This window comes from Furipterus horrens, unplaced genomic scaffold (genome assembly GCF_987537825.1).
Source record: "Furipterus horrens unplaced genomic scaffold, mFurHor1.1.pri manual_scaffold_5, whole genome shotgun sequence".
Taxonomy (NCBI): Eukaryota; Metazoa; Chordata; class Mammalia; order Chiroptera; family Furipteridae; genus Furipterus; species Furipterus horrens.
Genome location: NW_028327175.1, coordinates 7147540 through 7170388, shown reverse-complemented (window position 1 = coordinate 7170388; position 22849 = coordinate 7147540). Strand labels below are relative to the sequence as shown.

At 43.0% G+C, this 22849-nt stretch overlaps 1 protein-coding gene across 1 annotated transcript in view; it reads right to left on the bottom strand.

Moving 5' to 3' along the window:
• OXCT1 (3-oxoacid CoA-transferase 1) overlaps window positions 1–22849 on the bottom strand; it is a 129831-nt gene that overhangs the window by 81090 nt on the left and 25892 nt on the right. Inside the window, exon 7 of the mRNA XM_090276144.1 lies at window positions 22758–22818. Coding sequence (XP_090132270.1) covers window positions 22758–22818 — 61 coding nt within the window. The remainder of the gene's footprint in view (window positions 1–22757; window positions 22819–22849) is intronic.

Sequence of the window (22849 nt, the reverse complement as noted above, 5' to 3'; positions counted from 1 at the left end):
TCACCAGGTTCAGTGAAAAGACGCCAACCCCACAACGTGCTTGTCAAGAAAAGGTGCCCGTGTCCAGGAGCCGCAGACCTAGCTCTAGAACGTGTGCAAGTATATTCAAAGGGCTTCAAAAAAAGAAAGAATCATACGCTGATGGCCATGTAATCAGAGGGCTCACCAAACGAAAGCTGTAGGTGACATATTTTTATAGAAACGACGAAATCGGCTCAGCAATGAGATACTGCTATCATGAGAGACAGCAAGTATTCGAACATCTGGTCATCACACTGTGCTGAGCCATTCTGTATTGCCTGCTGACAAGTTCTGTATTTCAGAACGACGCAGTGAGAGAAGCCATGATGCTTGACTTCCAACCAACGAGGCTAACCTGCTTGGTAAGTGGAAATGATGGAAATCCTGAGAGAACGTGACCAGCTGAAATAGAAATTTTAACAGACCCGGCACGGAAGCCTGGACAGACACAGAAGTGGATCATGGTCTTAGAAAAACATAGGATTTCAAAGGGTTGGGAGAAAAATAGCTTGTCAGGCTCTCAAAACCTCCATTCTTACAATATGAAAACATACCTTCTTGATGATGAAGAGAAAGATACACAAATGAATGGGTAAAGTATCGCACAGTTCTGTGTTTCCTCGTACTTTAAAAGGGCTCGTACGAAAGAGACACACCTGACCAAGGACCACTGGGCATCACAAGAAACCGTAAGAGGTATGTCCAAGGCACAGAACTGGTAATGAGGCGTGCTACATCCAAAATGCTAGAGATGATGAAAAGTGGTTTGGGGCAGGGGGGAGGGGGTCGATTTTGCTGTTTTTGCTGGTGGATAATCCGAAAATGACCATCACCACTGCTGGCAACAGATGGCAGGGCAAAAGCACAGCACGTCATTCCATTTTGCTCCCGACCTCCCAGCAGGGAGAAGGAAGAGGCAGAACTAATACAAATAAGGGGGAACTGAACTCCAAGAACAGATACCCAGATTCTCCAAACTAACTCCAGGCGGCAGATCCACAGAAAGGATGTCCCAAGATCCTTAAAGAGCCTGAAGATACGGTCACAGAATTACAGCCAACAGAACGGAAGAGACGGCAGCAGGCGGACGGAGGTCAATAGACTCCTTTTCCAAACGGGGCTTCCGTCACAACGGCATTCTAAAACGGTCATTAAACAGATCAGCTGTCAGGTCACAAACAGAGAGAAGGACCGTGTTAGGCACCAGTACAAGCTCCCTAAAGCCAAGCCAGGCCAGGAGAACAGCGCACGGGGCCGAGTCCCTCCCGCAGTCTTACAGACACAGCGGAAAAACGCACTCGGGTTCCTTCACTTCACAAAGATGAACTAAGCACCTACGAGGCTCAGCAGTGCGCACACAGTCAGGGCGCCTGCCCTGACACACAGGTGGGTAGGTAACGACTACCTGAAGAACCAGAAACGCACCTGAGGGTTTGGCAAAGCCTTACACGAGTCTCCAGCGTGGCAGTTTTTCACTCTGGGGGACGTCTTCTTGAAGAATCTGATGTTCTCTGTATCTACGTGACTGTTTCAATTCTGTTTATTTTGTCCTTTAGATTCTACATATATGTGAAATCATATGGTATCTGTCCTTCTCTGACTGGCCTATTTTACTCAGCATAATGACGGAAGGGAGGGAGTTGGGGAACTGGGTGAAAAAGGGGTGTAAAGTACCGCATAGGAAATATAATCAACAATATTGTAGTGACTATGTACGATGCCAGGTGGGTACCAGAAATATTGGGGGGAACCACTTTGTAAGGTATATGACTGTCTAAGCCCTATGCTCTAGACCTGAAACCAATAGACAATAATACTGAATGTCAACGGTGATTATAAAATAAAAAATAAGTTTAAAAAGAACATGATAAAAATGACAAAGACTACTCACACACACAAATTCTTTCCCTATAAAATCCTTCATGCGATTTCAGGAGCTGGGTGCAGAAACACGCCCACTCCTACCCACCTGCCTCAGTTAGACACCAGTGGGGAGAGAAACCCTGTTCTAACGGCTGGAGGTCCTTGGTCCCATCCTGTCCAGCTTCTTTATCGAGGCCTTAGGTGAAGATGGGGACCCCCTGCTGAGGGGGGAGGGTTACAGAACAAGGTCTGGGTGCATCAGGCAATCCCGAACAGACGCAGTCCTGTTTCTGTCTGAGAAGACCCTCTCAGGCTCATGACGGCCAAGTACTTACCAAGGGTCTGGGTGAGAAAAACAATATTCAAGGATTCCAACCACTCTTTTAATGCTCCGAGAACAGTATGGTCCCTGGAACAAACCAGTATCTTTACACCACAGTTCCAGTCAGTTTCTCTTTCTTCCCAGCAGGTGAGTTCTCTCTCGCAGTTAAAACAGGGTTGCCAAGATAAAAGTCCGGGCTCGTTTTTAAACAGCAAGAATAGTTGTACTTTACCTGATCCCTGACTTCCTTTAAACTAGGTGCACTATCAAATTCATAAATGAGTACTTTAATTTTTATTAGGTCTCTTGCGGCTCACTCTGTTTGTCATTACAGCCTAACTGTTTAGTCCCATCCCAGCTCGATTTCACAGCTGTCCGTTGCTTGTCTTTCTTTTCATGGCCCCACATTTAACTGATGTTATCTTATATATGGGCCGTGTCTTGTGAGCTACATTATATCATCTGTGGACCAACAGATTGAACAGTCCATTCGTCAAATGGGAGGACGATTTGGCCAGACAGGCCGGAAAGAATGGCAGCTGCCGTGAAGATAAAAAATGGCTTCTGCTGGTTAGCAAAATAAAATAGGCCAATATTAACGAAACGAAATTCACTAGGAATCAATGTTAATGTTCTGATGCAATACCTGGCTCAATAATTTTTTTGAAAAGGAAATAAAAGGGGTTAGCTAACCCCCAGCTCAAAGATGTAATGTCACAGGGATATTCCCAAAATGCCAAAAGAACCCCCCTTTCTCCACTTGCTGTCCAACCTCAGAGTGGATGAGAATAATCTTTGACCTCATGTTGCTTCTCACACAATATTGATAAGAGAGTCCTTCCTCCCTACAATGCCTCATTTAAAGAAACGGAATCGGACGGTAAATGTATAAAGCGGTTTCAACTCTGTAGAAGAAAAGATTTACCTAAAATAACTCAATTTATTCAAACTATGACTAGTAGCAAAATAAGTAGGACATACTGATGCCCCCAAAAGTAAAAGTATTACTTACTTCATGGACCGTCCCAATGGTTTTCATAATGTGGGAGAATTGTTTTGTTTTGGTTTGGTTTTTTAACAAATTTAAAAGCAGCTTATTTTAAGTATTATTTTCATTTTCACGGACTTTAACATCACATCCAAATAGCTCAGTCCGTGCTGGTATTTTGATAAACACTTTTTCTTTGACCAAAAATGCCAAATCTTCACTAAGTATGTGATTCAATAACATTCAAGCAGTATTAACAAATACACAATTTCATGTGTCATATCTCTTTCTAAAAGGAAACTTTTTTAGAACTGTGGCAAGTCCAGAGAAGTAATTAAAATGAGTACATCCACCCAAATGAATTAAAATACTTCTAACATGTTCATTTAAAGCACCAGTCTTATCTATACTAGTAAGAAAAAAAATTACACCATTATCATATGCCCTCAGGAAAGCAGGAAGACATGATATAATTAATAGAATTGAACTAGGAACATTTTTCAACGAAAAGTCATGGAGAAATGGAGAAAAAGAAATGTGTGTTGGGTTTTACAGCCATAGAAAAGCTGCTTACTAGTGATGCCAAGTAAAATGTTAAAAGGTTACTAGTTTTTAACACTTTTTTCCTTCAATTCTGGGGCTGTTAATCATTCTTGGAGCTTTTTATTAAACAGGAACATGGTATTTAGCACATAAATTGCGAAGAAGAATTGGGTTAAACTCTCGCATCTCCAGAACACAGATAATGGCTGCTTAATCTAACAGAAATTGACTCCAATTCAGCTTCTGAATGACTTAATAATCCCTAAATTGAAAATCATTTAGCATGTGCAGTAAAAGATGAACTTTCTTCTTACATTTCACCTTTCAAATATTCTCCATAGTTTTCATTTCTATGAAGTAGTAAGCAAAGCAGAATCCTAATCCTATTTATTTCGTTAAAAAATCACAATGCCATGTGGATTTCTGATTTAGTATAAGGCAGGGAGGCATAAAATGCAAATATGAACTTCAAAACAAAATACCTGCTTCCCTCTCTCTGCGCTTCCATTTCCCAAACTAGTCCTTTAAGTCTAAAGAAATTCAAAGCTAACATCACATTCTCAGTTGTGATTTTGGTCTTGAGACAAAATGGCCCTTCCCTTCGGACCAAAGCAGACACTCAATCGGTTAGGCTGGTATCTCTCGGTTCCCGTTTTCTCCAGCACATGGAATTTCAGCCCCTAGTCTCCACTAAGAAAGCAGGGCCGGTCCTAACTCAGAGGCCACCATCCCCAGCAAGGACTAAAACCTACAGCGGTGAAGTTCATCGAGGTCCTGAATCTAAATGTCCTCTTGCCCTGTATAACTCACCCCCCAAACTCAATACCATATTCAAAAAACCAAGAATGACAATTAGAGGCAGCACCATGATCTTTTAGACAGACTTTATCCATTAAAGGAAAGCGGTGATGGTGGATAGAAAAGAGTGATTTATTGATGCCACTCCTCTGTCAGAGTACTTTTTGTCCTTATGATTCTCGTGCCGTGTATTTCACTCATTTCTCCTATACGTCTGTGAATCACTTACAGCCCTGTCATCTCTAAGACGTGCAAGTTCGACTTTAAATAATATTCTTTCCAATCCTTGTGTGACAGCCCAATGCGGTCCTGTTTAACGAGATACTGAGTAGCTTTTCCGAGGCCACAGACCGGAACTGTAAGTCACTGAGCCAAGCATATGCAGGGCGAGCACTTTGACCTCCAGCTGCACCCAGAACCAAAGACTCAGCCTCCCCTCCAACAGAACCGAAGAACAGGGACAGAACCAGAACTTCAACCACAGAACCTTTCAGAAGCCAAGGGTCTGTTGACCAGGAAGATCACGGGTTGACATCTCTTTACCATAAGTGGCCAAGATCCACGGTCCTCCAATTAAAACGTGCCCCGCCAGCACTTCTGTACACCTGTCCCCCGGCGGCCCCTTTAAAACCCTTGGCCTGGTCCAGTGAGGAAGATGGATCTGAAGCACCATTAGGTCTCCTGTCTTCTCAGCTGGAGCCTTCTCGATCAATCTAGCTCCCCTTGCTCCAAACTCTGCCATTTTGAGTCTTGACCTTCACAGCATCAGGCACATGGACTTGGGTTCGGTAATCCTTGCATGTTATAAACCTACATTAGTTCCTGGATGTTTTATAACAAGGCTTTAAAGTACACACATTAAACACATCTTTCTAATGATTCTGGGTTGCTGAATCCTGGATCAATTCCCTCTTACTGCGTGTGCTTTGGTAAATGAAACACACGGCTTTAATTCCACGCCACTTAGTACATCTTTACTACCCTCTGGACTCGTGTATTTGCAATGCCAATCCTCTCCAGACTAACCAGGCTATTGCATTTACTGGGCTGGCTTATTTGCCACCAGTTTATAATCCTCTGCATTACCTAGTTAACCACCACATGGCTTGTTCTGCTTCAGCTGAGTAATAAAAGCCTCCTGAATGAGACACACTATCTATTTCAGCAGCATTCAAAGGCACACCTTGAGATAAATGACCCTGCAGAAGCCAGAGGATGCTCGTCACAGTAATAAGGAAGGGAATTACAGAGCAGCTGGTGGCAGATCATCGAGTCTCTCGGTGCAGGGCCCGACAAAGGCCTCAAACAGAAATCCGCCAGGAACAACCCCTGAGCACAAGGCATTCTTTGCTTTCTTAGACCACGGCAGGATAATGATGTCAATCAGTAACTAGAATGGGCGGAACATCTCTGAGCCTGCAAAGTGATGCTTATAGTTTCAAACTGCTGGCTCGATGGCTCCAAAATCATTCACTGAGCATCCTAGGCATGGTTCCAGGGTCTGGTAATACAAAGAGGAGCAGAACACGGGCCCACAAGGTGCTCAGTTCGATGGAGGAGATAGGTAAACGGCTGATCACAATACGAGAAAGGACCCCCCAAAACCAGGAATTACCTTCTGGAGGGCGGGCTCCTTGTAGCATAGGCTTCCTCCACTAGGTGAGAGTTCTAAGAACCCATCTGTATCCATGTACCAGCTGGCGTTGTTGTGAGAGGCATTTGCCTTCGATGAATTTTTTTTTTTTTTTTTTGAAGACTCTCTCAGCACGTTTGCCCTTTTCATCATGATGGCTGACTTATGAGCACACCTGCCCACCGTGTACTGAGTGTTCAGCAGTTTTGGACCAAAAACGGCATGACCCCCTTTGCAAGTGCAAAGGCCCAGAGTCTGGGAAGGATGTGCGCTATGGAGGGAATGCGAAGAGATGGTGTCCGTGAAAGGATTTAGGATGCACAGGAACAGGAGTGGCAGAAAGAAGTTCAAAATTTGTATCTTATGGGACGAGGGGCTTAATTTTGGAAAAGCTATCAGAAATAGCAGCAGCTACCCTGGAGAGAAAAAAATGCACTATCTTTCATGCTTCCAAAAAACTCCCAAGCGAGCTCACCTTAACCAATGCTGCTCAGGCAGTTTCTTTTGAATACTAATGGCTTCTCTCCAGAAAGAAATTTTTTAACACCTTGGCAAATTAAAGCTTCTCACTTTTATTAATTTTTGGTTGTACACCTGAATTTTCTAGGGGCCTAGTCAAAAGCCACTGAAAATTTTGAATACATTCTAATTTTAAGAGGCTGCCATATGCTATGGGATCAAACTACAGAAATGCGTGATAAGAAATATAACTGGTAACACGGAAAGGGGTCAGTGAGTAAAGTTTATCATTTTCCCAAAGTTTATCATTTTCCCTCTTTCTTAAATAATGTATGTAGGGACTTCCGGCCAAGATGGAGGCTTAGATGGACACGCTTGGCCTCCCTCTACAACTAGAGAGGAATACAACTACTTCAAAACAAAAGATAACTAGAAATTCCAGAAAATAAAACTACACGGAAGCCCAACGTATGAAGTTATAAACCAGCGGCGCCCTTTGGGCAGGTAGGATGAGCGAACGGGGGCAGTGCTGTTTGCGGTCGCACCAGGGACAGCGGTGGGGAGAACAATCCCAGCGGCAGGGAGGACAATCCCGGCTGCAGTCAAACCCTGGCGGCTCGCGACCCCAACGCTGGGAGAAGCAGCCACCACATCGCCTCGAACAGTGAGGCCCAGAGGGCGGGAGGACGGATCCCGGTCTCCTAGCAGAATAACTGTGTGAATCCATCTTGGACCCCCGCCCCCACACAAAGCGCCACAGGGCTGCGAAATAGGTTGCGGATCGCCACTGGTCGCTGGGCAGTGACGACAAAGCACCACAGCGCGGCGAGAAAGGTTGCGGATCGGCGCCGGTCACTGGGTTGTGACGGGTACACAGGCACTGCCCCCTATAGCCGGCCCAAGAAAACAAAACGCATCTGTCAAAATGAGGCAGACAACTATAGAAATCCCGGTGGCGCAGCTCACCAGGCAACAGATGAAGAATCTGACAGATGAACAAATAAGAAACCTGTCAGAGGCTCAGTTCAGGGCCATTGTTATCAGGTGGCTTACAGAATTAACAAAAGATCTGGAAAAAGATGAGAAAGAATCGAAAAACACTCATACTGAAAGGAACAAAACCACATACGAGACAGATGGTGAGGAAATAAAATCCAGAGTTCAAATCAACAAACCAGAACACAAAGAAGGAACAAACAGTCAACCAGTGCAGAGAGAAAAAACGGGAAGCAAGGATGAGAGGATCAGAAACCTCTGGGACAGCTATAAAAGGCCCAACATAAGAATCATTGGTTTGCCAGAGGGCGAAGAAGATGAACCAGAAATTGAAAAATTAAGTGAAAATATAATAAAGCAGAACTTCCCAAACTTGGGGAAGGAAATAGACTTACAGGTCCAGGAAGCACAGAGAGTTCCAAAACAACTGGACCCAAGGAGAACCACTCCAAGACACATTATAATCAAAATGTCAAAAGTTAAAGATAAAGAGAGAATCTTAAAGGCAGCAAGGGAGAAGAAAAGAATCATGTACAAAGGGGTCCCAATTAGACTATCAGCTGACTTCTCAAGGGAGACCCTGCAGGCAAGAAGGGACTGGCAAGAAATATTCAAAGTAATGAAAATCCAAAACCTACAACCACGAATACTTTATCCAGCGAATCTGTCATTCAGAATAGAAGGGCAGAGAAAGTGTTTTCAGGACAAAATAAAACTGAAGGAGTTCATTAGATCCAAACCACTGTTATATGAGATGTTAAAGGAATTGGTTTAGTAAAAGGAGGATCAGAACTATGAACACTAAAATGAAAACTGCATCACAAGAACCAACAACAGAAGCTAGGGAATTGAAACAAAGGCAAACTAAACAGGCAACGAGAGTGGGAAAAGAACTATAGGTATGGGGAGCATATTGGGGGGAGGTCAGCAGGGAGGGGGAAGGGGAAGAGGGAGGGAGATGGTACAGGAATTAAGGAGCATGGTAGGAGGGAATGGAACAGACAGAGAGAGGTTGAGAAGAACTATATGCACAACTAATGGACATGGTCTAAGAGGGGGGGACAACTGGAGGGAGGGGAGCCACCGGGTGGAGGGGAGAAGAGGGAAGGGAAATTGGGTCAAATGTAACATTATAATCAATAAAACACATTAAAAAAATAATAAAGAACACTCAAAAAAAGAAAAAAAAAGAAATCTGACACTAAGTGATATGTAACATTTTATGTTCTATGAAAATGTTGTTATTATTATTCCAAGCAGTGGTAATGTCACAAATGGAAGATAACCTTTCTGAAAAAAAAAAAAAAAAAAAAATAATGTATGTAGCCCATGACTTGAAAATGCCTTTATTTTTTTAGTAGTATTCTTGAACCAGATTTAGAGAGTAACTCCTGAAAAAAAAAAAAATAATAGCAGCCAATTTTTAAAACAAAACAATCTTACATAAGCCCTAATTATCACTTCAGTATTTGTTGACTAGATCTATATTTGAGGTGGAAAAGATAACACTTTTTGGCAAGGTCTCTGAAAGGGGTGAGGAAAGCCACTATTATTTTAATAGAAGTGACTTTAAAACCACAAGCTAAATTCTTCACACCAACATGGAATAAATCAAGAAGTCGGTTAAAAGTTGGCAGTTAAACTGAAGGAGAAGGCAAAATTAGTGAATGGAATCTTACTTTCTGCAACAAGACAGTTTTGTTAAGAGAGCATCCCCTCCACTCACGTCCATCATGCCATGCCTTATTATTCGATAACCTGTCAGGAGAGCCGACGATAGGTAAAGAATCCAAAACCACCGCAATATGTTAGAAATGCCCTCTGGCCTTTTCCTCCTGCTCTTTTTCAATAGAATCTATGTCCCCATTTGCAGCAAGACGATTTCGTGAGAAATCGTGACCATAAGTTTTAGAGAGTTGTCTCAAAACAGTGAATCAACCGAGTGCTTGACTCACACCTTATTTTAGGAACAGGTTCTGTACAAAGAGCTGCAGTCACACTTACTGTCTCTCTGACAGGCTAATCCATCTTTACTTCTTCTGCTGGGTCACTGCTGCAGCGCAAGATATTCCTTCTTTTCTAGCCTGCGAGCCTGGGCAAGTTCACAGCCAGGGTGGAGAACCCGCCCCCCCAGCAAGCTGGGTTCGAAGCCAGAGAGCCTGGATCCAGAGCACACAACCCCACAATCCTCCTCTTCCCTCTCATACAGCTCCTCAGCTAAGTGGGAGACTCAAGAACACCTGGGAATGAGATACTAGTAACAGCTATAGTAATACTTAGAGCAACATATTAAATCACAAAAGAAATGCAAAGAGCCAGTAAATATTGAACTTCCCTGGACATTGAAGATATACAAACTAAAACCATAGGACAGGGTCTGGCTGGTGTGGCTCAGTTGGCTGGAGCATCGTCCTGTATATCTAAGGGTTTGCAGGTTCGATTCCTGGTCAGAGCATATACCAAGATTGTTGGTTCAATCCCCAGTCAGGGCATGTATGGGAGGCAACCAATCGATGTTTCTCGCTCACATTGATGTTTCTCTCTTTCTCTCTCACTAAAATCAATAAACATATTTTTACAAATTGACATTTTCACCTAGCAAACTATCAGAAAAAATTTAAGTATAATATCCATCTCGTTGAGAATGGTTCCAAATGATATTAAAATAATTAAAATTATTTTCTGAGAGAACAATTTAGCAGTATTTATTGAAAATTTGTAAAATGTTGATGTACACACCCAAAAATGCACTGCTAGAAATTTTGTCAAAGAAAACAGACATATGCACAGAATAAGGATTCTCACTAAAGCATTACTAATACAGCAGTCCCTCTCGAGATCACAGGCCACTTATTGCGGCCTCACTGTATCACGGGATTTTTAAAAATATTATATTTAATTATTATTGTGGATTTTTTGCTATATTGCGGGATTTTGCGGTACTGTAAATACTAAAATAAATGTAAGGTTCCTACTTCGTGGATTTTCACCTATTGCGGGGGTCTAGAACGTAATATCTGCAATAAGTGAGGAATCGCTGTAATAGTAAAATATGAAAAACAACATAAAAGTCCGACAACAGAGAGCTGTTAATAAAAATTTGGTATAACTACCAAAATAGCCTTTTGGAAAGACTATTTAATGACCTGCAAAAACATCCTTAATGTTCTACGTAATGAAAAAATATACACAATATGGTCCTAATTGTATAAAAACATATATATAAATAGAAATTAAAGAAATCAAGACAAGAGACATCCAATTCCATTTTTTTTCCCTTAAGGCCCTTGGTTCCATGCAAGAAGGTTCTCATTTTGTAGCTTTTAGGAGATTATTTTATAACTTTTAAGAGGTTAATATTACTGAACGATTTTTAATTTTGTGTGTATGGAAGTATTAACATTGCCCCAGAGCTACACTTAAGTTAACTGAAAACTTCAAATAGCTAAATGTCTATGACCCTGCCAGTAAAGAGACAGTAAATGATGTTTAAAATGTTAATACAAAAAGTGTGAAGCAAAAGGTACCCACCATCCATCACGTGTGCTCTAGAGTCAGAAAGAAGCACGTTTAGATCTTAACTCTCCCCCTGGCTAGCTTCATTAACACAGAGTTGTTCCTTAGTCTTGATTCCACCCTCTATAGAGATCAAAAAGCCTGCCTCCCTGGGTTATTATAATTGGGGACTTAAAATGCTTCGTACGCAAGTGCTTGGCATAACTAGCACTTGTCACCCTTGTTGGTATTTTCACTATCACTGGCTGTAACGCTTTTTCCTCCCACTGCCGTTATCCCCGCTGTTGCACCTACTACACGCTGTACACGGGACCCTTAGTGACAGCCGTTATTCTCGGAGCATTTTACTGCCCTATTTCCCAGGAATTAATTTCATGAAGTTTTCCTATCTCCTTATAAAACCTAGTCCTCATCAATCCACATATAAGATGCCTTCTGCATTAAAAAAAATGAACCAACTACAAAGAAAAATAAATGAAAAGTTTTGGGTACAAACACATTGCCAAAAGCATCAAGAAAAAAATCTATAAATAAAACAGCAGCCAAAATACTTCTTTTTACACAATTCTCAAAATGAATGACTTTGTAAATCCCTCAGACTGAGAGAAATCTAAATTATACGAAAACTTTCAAACTCAACAGCGTTAATCCTATAGCTGTTTCCTTCCTTAGAGAGGAAGGGAGAGAGGTGGAGACGGAGCTGGAGAGAGAAACATTGATTGGTTGCCTCCCATATGCACCCCGAATGGGGATTGAACCCACAACCCAGGTATGCGCCCTGCCCAGAGATCGAACCTGCAACCTTATGGTGTATGGGATGATGTTCCAACCAACTGAGCCACACGGCCAGGGCAATCCTGTCGCTTTTTGGAGTCAACCTATATTCATCTGAGCTTGGTAATGATGGACTTTACTTCCCTGCGTTTTGTCTGGGCCAGCAAAGCTCTTCCAAGATTTAAAATGAAATTCTAAACTGAAAAGAACTTTTTCACAATGCAAGGCAAAACTGGTACCCTTTCCCCCCGATTATTAAGGAAACTTAAATAGCTTCTTTAAACGAAGGACCCATGTCCTTTTCACATAAAGCACAGAAAAGGTACTCAATTTCTTCACATTTCTGTTTAATTTCCCTCCTACGGGATTTGGATGTAAAATTCTCTCCAAAGTAATTGAATGTGGACTTAGTCATTCAGCGACAGAACACTGCTCTAGTGCTGAATTTCAGAAGCCAAATCCGAGAGGTGACCTTGGTTTCTTCACAGAATGAACCAGAGTAAAAAACTGTACCTTTCTAACAGTTAACTCCTTCTTGGTTTCTTATCTTTCATAGTTTTTTCCCAAATTAACCAAATGTTTAAACAATTTCATCTAAAAACAAACAAAACATACTTATTCATGAGTCTGAAAATTCAATAAGGCACATCATTCACATGGAAGCAGTCCAAACACCTGCAGACTAATCATATTCATATGGAACCGTGTGCTTCACCTTAAGGAAAGATGGAAAAACATCTATTTGGACCCTTTAGCCCACAAACAAGCGTGGTGCACCCCCGGTTAAACGGGAGTCATCAGTCACTACCCGAGGCCCGCCTTACTCATGCCGTTCCTCTTGTTCCCAAACGAACAACGAATGTTACTTTCATGAAAAAGAAGTCAAGATAGATATTCACCAGGAGCAGGTTTCGTGGGGGGACAAACTTTGGGTAACATTTTTAAAAAGATAAGTAACTGACGAATGCCCCATTTAAAAATACAATGGCAGAGAGAGGTCATCGACTTTTGAGGGTACAGGAGCCCCCCCCCCTTACATGCAGTTTCCTTTTCCGTGATTTCAGTAACCTGCACTGAACTGTGGTCTGAAAATATTAAATGGAAAATTCCAGAAATAAACAACTGCTACGTTTTAAACTGCGTGCCCATGTGAGTAGCGTAATGATATCTCCCATCACCCGGCTCCATCCGGCCCGGGACGGCAGCATCTTCACACGGTCCCCGCTCCCTGCCTGTCTGTTAGTCGCTTAGCAGCAGGCCTCGTGATCAGATCGACTGTCACAGCGTCACAGGGCTTGTGTTCACGTCACCCGTATGTCACTAATAATGCCACATTCACATAACGCTTATTACAGCATATCATTCTAATCGTTCTATTTTATTATATTACTTATTGTTGTTAATCTCTTATGACGCCTAATTTATAAATTAAATTTTATCATAGGAACATGTATAAGAAAACACATATTATACAAGAGGAAACTACTCCAAGCAACTCAAGCGAATAAAATGACAGCTTTTTAGGAATCTTCCTTTCTTCAAGACATCCAGAATGCTCCTCTTAAAAGTCATCACAGTTGCTGCATAATCTAAGGGTTCAACATATTCAGGTTGATGTTGATGGGCTTTCAATATTGGGTACCTCACTGATAAAGTCAACAATATATTTGAACACCATCTCAGTTAGTTTTTACATAATGCACTAAGATTTCAGAAATGGAGGGTGTCACAGAATTGTCCTTCTTTGGGATCTCGAGAACTGTGGAGGACAGGGACAGGATGGGGAGGGCGTGCCTGGTGAGCTGCCGTCCGTTATTACCCAGTTCTATAAGCATCGTTACTGGGTCAGTGAGAACAAGATGCTGTAAGGAAGCTGGGATTCTAAAGTGAGGTCATTTGTCTAAGGTCACAATGCTAGTGAGAGGCAAAAGTGTGATTATGAATCTCAGACTCTGTTAACAAAAAAGAAAAAAAGACGAAGGACTCTTTCCCCTCAGTGGTCTTTTCCATTTCAGGACTCTGACTTATCAAACACATGCGTGTTATTCCCAATGACACAACTCCCTTCAGGACCTCTCTGCCCAGCACTGTGCATACCTGTCCCCCTGGCCCGAGAGCTCCTGTTCCCCCTCCTCCTACAAAGGCCATTCCTCCCAGGTCTTCCCGTCTCAGTAGGTGACACACCATGGCCCCAGCCACGCCTGGGACTCATTTTAATCTCTGCCTTTCCTCCACCCCCTCATCCACACCCAAGGCATTGGCAAGTCTGAGAGATCCCGCTTCCAAAACACTGCTCCCCTCAATTCCATCCCCCTTCCCCACCTCCACATTGGCCACCTCACCTCCCTCCCGATCCATAAAAGCCATTCCACACAACACACCTAACCTAAAGCCAGGGCCCTTTCACTTGCACTAAATTAAATTAAGTAAATCACACCTGAAACAGGCGCTAAAACGAGGACCACCTAAATCAGAGAGGGCTGCAGAATGTGCCCTGACTGTTTTTCACGAGGCGAAAATTTTTGCCCAGATATTTTTTTCCGTCCCCACCCCTGGGTGGTCAAGAGTAAAAGATGTTCCCTGAGCACTACTGAAGCATCACTTATAATGCCGTTTTTATCATGAAATTTAGATTAATATAATGCAGGTTAACACAACACAAATTTGGAGCCTCAAAAATTATAAATAGATACAAAGCCAAAAAGCCAAAAATAGGAAGAATCAAATTCAACAATCCATCAAAAAGGGGGGATGCATATTTTTTAAATGACTTTCTTTTAGGATCGCTGTACTAACAATGAAAAATATCACCCAAATTCTGTGAGGATAATGGCATACAAACGACTTGCCGGAGCGGTATTTCTGCTCCACAATGCCACGAAGTCCATTGTACCTGAGATAATGTAACTCTCTCACACAGCAGCTGCATCGTTACTAAGCAACAAGAAAGAAAAATGTCAGGATTAGTACTTGACTTAATGTATTTTTATCACCGATAAATCATACGTCTATTCTGCTATTATTCTGGATGTAAATGATCATTAGACTTACATTTAGTTATCTACAAGAGTATACAAAAATACAGTAAAATTAACACTGGACATCCACCAAGTCCATGTTTTTTATATTTACTGTTTCTTTGGTAGAAACAGCAACTATCAACACCATAGCAATATTATGACTGATGTGGGTATTTTCCCAAAATACTCAACTACAATATGTCTTCATTAAATACATCTTCATTACCATTCAAATATTATTTTTAAACAAATGTTGCACCTGATGGAAATTCAAGAAAATAAACTGTCTTTAAACACTTCAATACTTTGAAACAAGCAGAATCAATCACTTCATTTAGTTTAGTTGTATAAGGTGATTATCATCCTTCTGTCAAAGCATTCTATGTCTGGCTAAATTTGTAGCATACGAAGGTACAGATAGGTCTTTCAGAGTGATTTACTAATTCATTTTTAAAAAATGAAATCCAAAAGCATGAGTCAAATCTTATAACTAGAAAACGACACGAGGAAGAAATGTAAATAAAAGATGCTGCGTAATTTAACAGATCTAAACATCAGTCAGTATAAATGATACCCACTGCTCGCCACACCCATGCCCAAATCAAACACTGGGAAGGTGACTGTATTGTGCCTTAGGATCCAGGTTCCCCAGGTTCATGGGGCGTGGGGGGGAGGGGGGGGCGGGGAGAAGGTGTGCCGTCTTTTCGTGTCACATCCAACCGCTCTCTTACCCTTGAAGCAACAACTAAAACTGTTGTGTATTCAACTCAATGAGCCCACACGGATGAAGTAAGGAGATTTGGGATAAACAGTTCCTTGGTTGTTGTCTTCATTCTTCTAACTAACTGAGGTAGTAAGTTTTACCAGGGAAATGCTAAGGTGCCATGAAGGGCATTTAACATATCGTGCTTTACCCCACGAATGTCAAGTCTGACATGCCAGCCAAGTTCTCATAAATATCATGTCTCCACATGTCAACCAGAGAATTCTGTGTGAGAGAAATGCCACACAGGCTTGAGTACAGCAGTCCCTCTCTATATCGCGGTTCACTTATCACAGCCTCACTGTATTGTGGGATTTTTAAAAATATTATGTTTAATTATTTATCACGGACTTTTCGCTATATCGCAGGATTTTGCGGTACTGTATACGTATGTTGTTAAAGTGACGTAGGTTTAAGAGTGTAGAATATATTTAAGAACATAGTAGTGTTTATAAAAGTGTGAAAAAGGTTAATAAGGGAGTGAAAGGTTAACAAAGGGCTGGGAACGGTTTATAAGTGTGTGGGAAGGGCTTATAAAGCCTTAAAATATATATAAATACTAAAATAAACGTAAGGTTCCTACTCCGCGGATTCTCACCTGTCGCGGGGCGTCTAGAACGTAGTACCCGCGGTAAGTGAGGGGTCGCTGCAGTTACTTACGTATGGACACGTGTGCCCGAATCTGCCCAATGAAGTGTCTCAACACGGTTAGCCGTATTTATTTTAAGTGGATAGAAGCTTTAATTTTTTTTTTCCTATTTATACTATTTTTTTCCTTTTTAATGTCTCTTGGAAAAAGTATGAGTTTCACTGCTTTTGAAAGTATAATATCATAAGGTATTAGCAATTTAGAGATTAGGAATAAAAGAAATTGGAGAAGAAAGGCATTATGTTTACCTTCAGGCATTTTCATTTTCTCTGAAGCAGGAAGGAAGATAACCAGTCTCTAAAATACTGAAACGTTAATTGGTCTGCTCGGTGGAAATTAAATGTTCGCAGGAGCCACTGAGCGATGAAAGTACGTGGTTAAAATCCAGTCTGTTTCCACCTTCTATTGTAAAGTGAAATAACAACCCCTTTGATTAGTTCTGCTAATATAATTCGTGGGAGTTACCAAGGCAAAGGTCTCCAGACAGGGCCAGGAGGCTGCAATCTCAAAAACACACCCTCATTCACCCAGAGTTTTCAGATTTAGGCCTAATCATCTTTTGGGAACTGCTGCAAAATGAACTAAAAATATAACTCACATTCCACATAGCCTTGGGAGACAACATCTTATCACCACTGCTCTCAAGATGAAGACCCTCGCGTAAGAATCCTCAGCCCACCGCCCTGCACTGAAGAAGGGAGGGGTGTCAGCTCTGCTCCTCAAGCCCCCCAGGAATGCTGCTGCCTGGGGTCTTCCCGCCCGTCCCTCCCTCCCATCCCGTCCTCCCCGCCCAGACCGCTGCTGTCGGGCGCTCCAGAGCAGGTGCCACAGAGCAGGGAGGGCTTCACGCCAGTCACCTCAGTTCAGTGACCACGCCGTCTAAAATGTCAGTTTCTCCTCCTGACACCCCAGGCCCCCTTCCCTGCTTTGCGTTTTCCTCCGTGACACTCATCAGCCCCGAGTGCACTGTGTGGTTTACGTATTCGTTGTCCCTAACGGCTGTCTCGACCATCAGAATGTAGCCCCCACAAGGGCAGGGATTTTCCTGTTTTGTTTCCTGCTGGAACCTAGCACAGTGCCGGGCCTACGAGGATTTCTGAGCTTTCCTCCAAACAGGGTGCTAACTAACGGCTGGTGCTTGTTCAAAAAGAATAGAGGAGGGGAACGTGTGAGATGGGGCTGTGGGGGGGTGGGGGCAGGAGTGACCATGGAGGGACAGGCCCTGGAGCTGGATGACGAGCTCCGAGGGCTCCCGGCACTCCTGTTTACTACCGTGTATGCTCACCATCCGTCACAACACACATGGAAAAGAAACAGTTTCAATATCATTTACACCGCAGTCTCCACCTTTCTTCACCCGCTCCTCAGGCACAACACGTCCCTGCTTGCCAGGAGGGCCAATGTCCCCCAGTCCTGTCCTCTAGCTACTCATCAGAGGAGAGGTGGCATGTAGCCGGCATCGGTACAGAACACAGATGTCACAGTTCCCCAAGCTTGGCTCTTGTAACAAAAAATCCTTAAGATCTCCACGTGGAAAATAACTGTCCGTATGTCCGCATCGTGTGACTTAGAATCTTTTTTTGAGGCACGGGCCCGTGAACACGCAGATGGTGGTCACCTCCGCAGGCAGGTGAAAATGAGTATGAGCAGCCCTCGAATTCGTACGTTGGGGATGCTCCCAGTGTTCCATTTCTTATTATGTTTCAGACTCACCAAGGCTGCATGTGCACACCATCTGTCTGCATCAACGGTCTCATGTATGCATAGCATATATAACAGAGGTGGTTTTTCACAAGCAAATATGTCAATATACCATGTCGTAAATAAAATAACTTTACGGAAGATGTGATAATGAACCTACTTATCTTAACTAAAAGCTGAAAGTAGCTAAAAGAGCAGAAAAGGCCCTGGGTAAGCCTTGCTGTCTTCTAACACCAGCCAAGGCTCAGCCTGAGGAATCGGCTGGGGTGTGGTGGTGGCTGGGTCACATGACTGCTTCTGACATTGAAGGCACACCAGGCTGCTTGCAAGAGGCCAAGTGTCAACAGTCTACTGAGTAAAGCCCCTCTGTCCCTCCCTGCAGGTTTTCTATAAGTTGCTTCAAAAAAAATATATATACACACACACACACACACACACACACTTCTCTAATAAAACCAGCACAGTGGAATATGCCCCCAGGAGACCACCAGGACATACAGGAAGTGGAGGATGAGTTAACAAGACCCTCCAGGAGCCAAATGAATCCCCTGCAAAGACTGGACAGTCCAGAACAACTCTCCCCGAGAGCCACGCCCTGGCTGCTTTTGTATTTAAACATGTGAAGCTTATTGGGGAAGATTTCGCCCACTCAAACAGAGGGAGGTCCAGACTTAGCACGGTCTGCTCTGAAAAGAGAAACGTCGCGCCTGCCGGTACACGCACCCACTTGTACTCATCTTCCCCGGACAGCTGCCGGGAAGGGCACAGCCAGCCTTCGCTGCGTCACGACTCTGCGTGACAGCTGCAGAGGGCGGAAGGCTTCTAGAAATACACGCGCGGTATTCACGCTGATTTCGCTGAAGGGGAGAACAGACAACAGACATAACGGATCACCTCTTTGCTTTTACACAGCTCACGAGTTTGTTCCAACCACGTCTGAAAGGGAAAACTCTTCCAGAAAGGAGCACCGTCCCCTTTTACAGAAACCAGAAGCAATTTATGTCCTAGGCAGATTTACGATTTTCTTTAATTCAAGATAAAATTATTGGTTTACCTCTTAACATTAAAAAAAAAAAGCAAGAGACAGCCTGCATGTTCCTTTGCCACCCTACTTCTAAGTACAAAAATTTTTAAGATGTCTGAGGGCATCGTCATTAATATTGTAGATATTCATAGTTCTAACCTCCTTAAATCTCAAGTGATGGGATCTAAACAGGGAGGAGGGCTGGGAAGACGCCCCTGTGAGGTGGCCTGCGGCTTCAGGAGACAGGCTCTGACCAGACTCTGGACGGGGAAGGACTCTGTGTTTTCATCGACAGGAGAAAGGAGAGCAGCCAGGAGTTCTGGAACAGTCTTTGCCTGAGACGCAGGGTGTATGCCCTGTGACGGTTCCCACTGCTTCAGATACGGCAGTACCAGATTTGATAGTCTCTCACCATGGTTATGGAAACTTGTGAAGAATCACCAAGTTCAAAGAGGCTCCACACTAGAATAAATAGAGTCCGAGAGAAAGACTGAGTGAACCTCTAAGGCTATCGACTCCAGGGCGGGGCTTTTCTGAAAGCCATCTCCACGGTAGAGGGTACGGGAGGGGAAAAAAAATGACCATAATGGAATAATTAGCCATGAAGGACAGGGAGAGAGGAATACATGGGTCAAAATGACTCCCTAATAGTTAGCGTTGAATAAACTGCCACCAGATTTTCTTTTTTTTAATTTTTATTTTTATATTTATTTATTTATCTGTTTTTTTAGAAATAGGGGAAAGGAGAAAGAGAGGGAGAGAAACATCACTGTGTGGTTGCCTCTCATGCGCCCCCGACTGGGGACCTGACGTGCAACCTGGTCACGTGCCCTGACTGGGAATCGAACCAGCGACACTTGGCTCGCAGGCCGACGTTCAATCCACTGAGCCACAGTAGCCAGGGCTGCCTCCAGATTTTCGGTATCCTTCCAAAGTTTGAAACATCACCCATTTATAATGATAGGAGAGCCCTTCATAAAATAATGGGAAAAAGCGGACATCCTGGGATCAGTCTCTCTCTGTTGTTCTAGCCGGGCTCCATTGGGCTGTGTGACATCAGGTATATAACTTAACCTTTCTGTGTTTTAAAAGTCCTCATCTGTAAAAGGAGGATAATGATAGCTGCTACCTCATAGGACTATTGCAAGGATTAAAATAATAATAATGTACACAAGAAATGCAGCAGTGGCTAATATATAATCAATACTTGCTTGATGGTAGCTATTATTGTTAATATTTAACAGGGAGAGGGTCGGCATTAGCTCAAGCGGTTACTTCATCATGGCAGTTACTGAAAACAGGCAGAAGAATATGTGTATAATTTATGACCTCTGAAGATTCCTCTTCAATACGACACCTCCTAATCATCTATCGCATCGGGACCCCTGTAACATAAAGCAGCACAGGACTGGGGGAGAGGATGATATCATCCCCGAGGCCAGTGCAGGTGATGGCGTGCACAGCACAGAGCACAGAACAGGAGCTCAGGGTCCAGGAGAGCCCCTCTATAGTCAAACTAATCCAAAGTCACAAAGTCAAAATAGCCTTTTCCTATCAGAAAGCACCCAACCCACTCATTCTCCCCAACTCCAAATTATTTCTTGTTTTCAAGCGCACAGTTCTTAACAATTCAACCTACGGGTGCGTGGACCTCTTCTACTCTAAATGCCCAGAGGGTTAGGCTCACAACACTCTGTTGTCTAGGTAGCTGTGTAAGCTTAGACTGCTAAACTAGAACGACAAGTTAGATTTCATCTGGATCCTTCGAATGAAGTTCTGTCCCACACAGCCTTCTACATCTGTGCTAATCAACACAGCAGTCAGGAGCCATAGGTGGCTATGAACAGAAACCAGATTTTTACTTCATGTAATTTCCATTAATTTAAAATTTACAAGTCACATGTGGCTAGTGGCTACCACAGTGGACAGGTTTAGTCACCTGGGAATGGTTGTCCGTTAATACTCTATTGATTTCATGTACTTTTCTAAAACTACCAGAATTAAATATTTATTCTCTGAGTACCAAGGGGCATGATGTATCATCCTGGGCAAAGTTCTTTTTCTTTTCTTCTCTCATCTGGTTCTTTTCAGCCCATCTTATTTTCTCTAAGAGCAGAAAATGACCCTTAAGTATCTGAGACTCGCTGAGGATCTTAGAAAGAAAGGTTCTCTTGTGATGTAAGGGGATGGGAAATCACATCCTCTGACTGCGCCAGCAGATAGGATGAGGGCTGGCCCCTTGTCCTGTGCACGCCCCTCTGACCTCTCCCAGCACTCTTTCCCTCAGTGAGTCTCAGATACTTAAGGGTCATTTTCTGCTCTTAGAGAAAATAAAATGGGCTGAAAAGAACCAGATGAGAAAAGAAAAGAAAAAGAACTTTGCCCAGGATGATACATCATGCCCCTTGGTACTCAGAGAATAAATATTTAATTCTGGCAGTTTTAGAAAAGTACGTAAAATCAATACAGTATTAAACTATCAATTATTTTGAGCTATGTTATAGGCCTTTACTTCAGTAATGGTACAGATGTGTGCCATGAACAGGTCATTAAAATGATTCAATAAATAATTTTTAAAAAATAGATGACACGGAGAGAGGAAACCACATTATCCATTTTAAATGAAGAAAATATACTCAAGCCATTCCAAAAGAAACCTCCATGCCTGGGCTGCAAGTACCCCATCCCCTAGCACTTTAAAGATAACAGGCTTCCTTTTCTAAGAGAGGAACAGAATTGCAACATTTGATAGTTTCAAAAATGCCACTGTACCGCCTCCATGAAACACCACCTTGGCCGCTGTATGAGGAATCAAAGAACGTCACGTACAGCGCCACCATCACCAGAAAATTCAGGAAGGTATATGCTCAGTTCCAGATCCCAAGATGGGTTCCTGCAGATCCTTCCCGAGGGAAAACTATCCCTCCCCCCCCCCCCCGCCCCAGTTACCCCTGCGTCTCTCTCTCCTAAGCTCTCAGGGCCCTTCTTCTGCCTCCGGGACTTGTTTTCTGAGCCTACACAGCCCAGCTGGCTCATTTCTGCTTCCTCTGTAACTTTCTAAGTAAACTTTCTCTTATAACTTAAAAAAAAAAAAGAAAAGAAAAAAGAATCATTTTGAAGTCTCCTTTGGGATGCAAATACATATAACCAAAATATAAGCCTCTTTTTCAGCCCTGGAGCTTTAACCCCAGGAGAGCTACAGAAGTCTCCAAGTCTCTCCCAAATGCTGAGATGGCCCAAAGGAGAGCCCTTTACGTGCCTTAATGCAATTGCTCTGAATCTAACCAACCAAATGGTGATTTGTACTGTTCTCCCTCTTCTGTAAAGAATCCCCCGCATCTGACACAGTAAGAACGGACCTCTCCTGATAGAACGAGCTCTTTTCCTGGGGTTCTGCTTCTGCACACAAGATTTCATCTTGGGATTTCACCCGACGAGATCTGTTTCCCTCGGGCCACACCAGGGCTCACTTCCCAAAGCGAGGATCTAGCAACCAGAAGGGGGCTATCACAGCCCGGTTTTAACTATTCATATTTAAATCAAATTCTTCCACATCCAGAATGGAAAGGCTGTCATTACCGATCCTCCAAAAAACAAATGAACTGTTGTACATCTTCTTGAATTCATAATATACAGCATCAAGTTAAAAATTAAGAGCAGCAAATCAGAGATAACCTCTACTCTTACCTCTACCACTGTGGTTTCTGCAGCTTTGCACATGGGCAAGTTGAAATTCCGCGCACTCTTCCTACATTTGGGGGGGCGGGGAGTGCAGGGAA